At 35.6% G+C, this 4,241-nt stretch overlaps 1 protein-coding gene across 1 annotated transcript; it reads right to left on the minus strand.

Annotated features, from left to right (window-relative positions):
* Positions 1-632: 632 nt before the first annotated feature.
* Positions 633-1,851, minus strand: LOC121980118 (mitogen-activated protein kinase 3-like). The gene is made up of 2 exons (XM_042532084.1): positions 1,429-1,851; positions 633-1,322 (listed from the first exon to the last, which is right to left on the minus strand). Exons 1-2 carry the CDS (start codon positions 1,849-1,851, stop codon positions 633-635), a joined length of 1,113 nt encoding a protein of 370 aa, XP_042388018.1.
* Positions 1,852-4,241: the final 2,390 nt, after the last annotated feature.

The raw sequence follows: 4,241 nt of genomic DNA on the forward strand, positions 1-4,241 counted from the left end.
GATGTTGTGGTGGTAAAACATGTTTATAAACACAAGGCCCACAAGCACAATCTAGTCAAACCTATCCAGGGTGAAATAAAGTATGAGTTAGCTCCTCTTGATTGAAACCACAGAAGCTTAGAATGTGGTTTGATTTGGACGGACTCGTGCTCCATTGAGGAATATTTCAACTATGATTTGATCGAGCCCACACGTCATGGTACAAAGTTTGAAGTAAATTGAAGTTCCAACCCATTCCCACCCCAATAAGCATATATATGCATCCTTCATAAAGTTGGAGACGATATGATAATTAGGCTACTCCACCTTAATGTAAGCAGTATAATTGATTAACCTTCATCGACTATGAAGCATAATTAAGATTTTTCATTTACGCAAAAATCAACAGTTTATCAATTACTAATTGAGCATCAAAAACTTGAATTGGTTGTAATACACACATTCTGCAAATCTTACAACAGAAATTAATTAGCTTTTTACATGTACAACAAATTCATACACAAAAAAAGTGAGAAATCACAATCAAAACTATTTTCAAGGTTATGTCACAGTAGAGAATCAAAGCAGTAAGTTCTGTGCTAAATACTCATAACACGGTCTAATGTTGTGTGAAGATCACTTGCAAAGAATATTTAGGCTCTGGAAGCAACTTCTCTTTCTTGGTGATAGAAAAGTATCTCCTCCCACATCATCTCTCTGATCGCGTCTTCCTCGACATCGTCATCAAAACCAAGATCGACGGGGCCATCGGCAGCAGGTTCAAACAGGGGGTCGTAGAATGAAGTCATATAAGGATGTTGCAGTGCCTCAGTGACATCGATTCTCTTTGATGGATCAAAAACTAACATCTTCTTCAGCAAGTCAATGGCCAAGGGATTGGCATGGGAGTATACGCTAGCTAAAGGAATGTCGAGCCTATGTGGCAGTGACTTGATGTACTTACGAGCATGTTCATTGTCAATGAAGTTGAGATCAGCATCGCCCTTAACGCCAAGAACACTGACAATGCGCTCGAGCTGGTTGATATCGTCGGTGCCGGGAAAGAGAGGTCTGCGCCCAAGTAGCTCAGCTAGAATGCAACCGACAGACCACATATCAATGGAAGTATCATATCTATTTGAGCAAACGAGCAACTCTGGTGCTCGATACCATTGAGTAGCAACATATGAACTCATTCCTTGGCCACTCCGAGTCATGGAACGAGCCAGTCCGAAATCACCGATCTTAAGCTTGCAATCGACGCCATTGACAAAAAGGTTCTCTGGCTTCAAGTCTCTGTGAATTACGTTAGCCGAGTGAAGATACTTCAGTCCTCGAAGCAACTGCATTAAGAAAATTAATTCATTGTTATTGATTATATTGTTGGTAATAAATTCTTCTATATATATAGTCTTTTTTCCGATTAAAATTATCGTAGTGAATGCATACCTGAAAGAGGAAGTATCGACATTGGTAATCGGAAAGAGGCTGAGGTGATTGGATGATCTCGCACAAATTCGTATCCATAAGTTCAAAGACAAGGTAAACGTCTTTGAATGATCTGCTGTTGGGAGGTACCATGACATCCTTTAGCGTGATGATATTATCATGCTTTAGCCGTCTCAAAAGCTTGATCTCCCTTAGAGTCCTCAATGGACGGATGGGATTTTCAAAGGTGTTGTTTATCTTCTTGATAGCAACTTTCTCTTTTGTTTCATGGTCGATCGATGAACATACGACGCCATAAGCGCCTCTCCCGATGGGCTCGATAGGCATATATTTGGTATCAATCTCAAATACAGTTCGCCAGATAGTGTAATAGTTCTTTCCTTTATTCTCAAAACCGGGTGGAGGATGTGCTATCGATACCATTGCCATGTCCTGTAAATCCAACAAAATCAGCAAACATTCAGATATATTGCTATGCTATTTAAGGAATAAGAACTAGATTAGGAATATGATCTAGATTCTCGGAACATATATTTTTCTAGAAATATTTCTAGTTTTGTAGTTTTTTTAAAACTAATAATAATAATTATTATTATTATTATTATTATTATTTGAAATTCTAAAATGTCATAAATGTCTCGATCAAAAGTTTGTCAGTTTTCAAATTCTAAATTAACATTAATTTCTAGATTTGTTACCGTATACTTTAATAATAATTATTATTATTTTCTATTCAAATCTAGTAACTTAGAAAATTTAGAACCGAGACAAAATAGGAAAAAACGTGTGTTTCTTGAATAATATTGGTAGAAAACTATGATTTAATATTCTCGAAAAATTACTTAGATTATTAAGCATTTTCTTTATTAAATATACGTACACCTTAAAAAAATAATTAAATCATTAAATTGGTAAAAGTGGTAATAGACTTACATTTTTGGCAATTTACCCAAACTCATAGATGATTTTGTATTTTTACCATTTAAGTACTTGATTTTGGAATTATCCCAACAACTTAGCCTCACTAAATTCATTTTCCATTTTACTCTCCTCCTCCTCTATTACTGTTCATCTGAAAATCAACACCACTATATAATATGGCTCTCGTTCTCCTCTCTCGATCTCCATTGTTGCAAAGAGGGGGACAATACCTCTCAACCTTTAATGTGGAAGAAGAGGAATATAGAAAAAAATCTTGCGGAGCAACAAGACAAAGACTCATAAAAAGAGAGCAAACACGAGGAAGGAGAAGAAGAAAAGAAAGAATAAGAGTTACCGTGGTTCGGCGGCGTGCCTACTTCACAAAAACAGTCGAAGTTTTATTAGAATTCTTTCTACACAAATGAATCATATTCCATGATTCTTATGATTGTTGTTGTACAATATGTTTACAATGATCTCTATAAATAATGCATAAACCCAAGATCTAGTAAAATCATAAATAATTTTGTTATAAAAAATCGTAACAGAATTCTGTTATATAAAATCGTAACAGAATTTTATTATGAAAAATCTTAATAGATTTTTCTTTTATGACATCTATCACATTTGTCATTCGTCAACAATCTCCGCCTTGTGAAGTTCTAGTATCCCTTGTTCACCCATATATATGCCCTAGTCGCATATGCCACAAGATAGTACTGTCTGATTCAGACTCTACCGAGGTGACTTTACCTACAATTGTAATAGTCCCTATCAACTTTTAAATATTTTCTGCGACCTTTTATCTTTTCATTACCGTTAGAATTCCTTACTGATTTTCATCACCCTATCATTCAATGATTTGCAATTGCAACCTTTTTTCGTCACATTACCTCTTGAACTGAAACGGCACTAGGAAACATAGTTGGTAAGAGAACTAGCTCATGTGATGCTGCATCAATATCTTCTAAAGCTTATAAGAGTTTTTGTTAAGATATGGGATATCTTCTACTAGCTAGCTATATCACACATTATTTACAATGATGTTGCTCAAAGATTAGAATCATAAGATTGCACTCACTTTTGTAATCTCTCAAAACTCTCATGTAAAACCTAACTTAAACAGCATTGCCAATAGATCAAACAATATTTTTCAAACTCGACTAGAAGGAAGCATTGATTCCCAACAACACGGACATAGATCTTTCACTCATTCCCATTTAAATCGACTAGATGTAAATCTTCAAAATGAAATTAATGAGCTAAATTTTTATTTAACTTCTAGGGAGTTAACAAAAAATATAAGAGAAATTAGATATATTAAACTAGTGGAAAATACATATCATAAGATTTTAATAAATAAAATTTGAAACGATTTTTTAACTTATTTCCCTTTTTTTAATCTAAAAATTCTCTAGAGTCCTTCCTAATTAATGTAATTACTGCAGGGAAGAGAAGGAACCAATCGGACGGTCAACAAAGCATTAGGATGGATATAAAAGACGGCCCGGGTCACAGAAATCCCTAAAGTTTCCGATCTTTCTATCTCGGCGGATTGCGAGGCGGCTCTAGGAGATTTCTTCTTCTTCCGCCGTCGTTTTTCCGCCGCTTTGGGGTTTCTGGAGACGAGACGAGACATGTCGAGTCGGATCCACTCCAAATCCTGCTAAAAAAAGAAGATCGCAGATCAAAAATGGCATCACAGAAAGCCAGTGCCCTTTTTGTGGGTTCTCGGCTCGCTATGCTGCCCACATCTCTTTGCTTGCTATATTCATCATTCATCGACATTTTTTGGGATGCTTCGTGATTGCTTTTTCTTTCTTTCACAATTAAATGAATGTACAACTGATTTCAGTTATGATGCCTTTTGTTCCGTCAAAAATTCTCTCTTT

This window comes from Zingiber officinale, chromosome 5A (genome assembly GCF_018446385.1).
Source record: "Zingiber officinale cultivar Zhangliang chromosome 5A, Zo_v1.1, whole genome shotgun sequence".
Classification (NCBI taxonomy): Eukaryota; Viridiplantae; Streptophyta; class Magnoliopsida; order Zingiberales; family Zingiberaceae; genus Zingiber; species Zingiber officinale.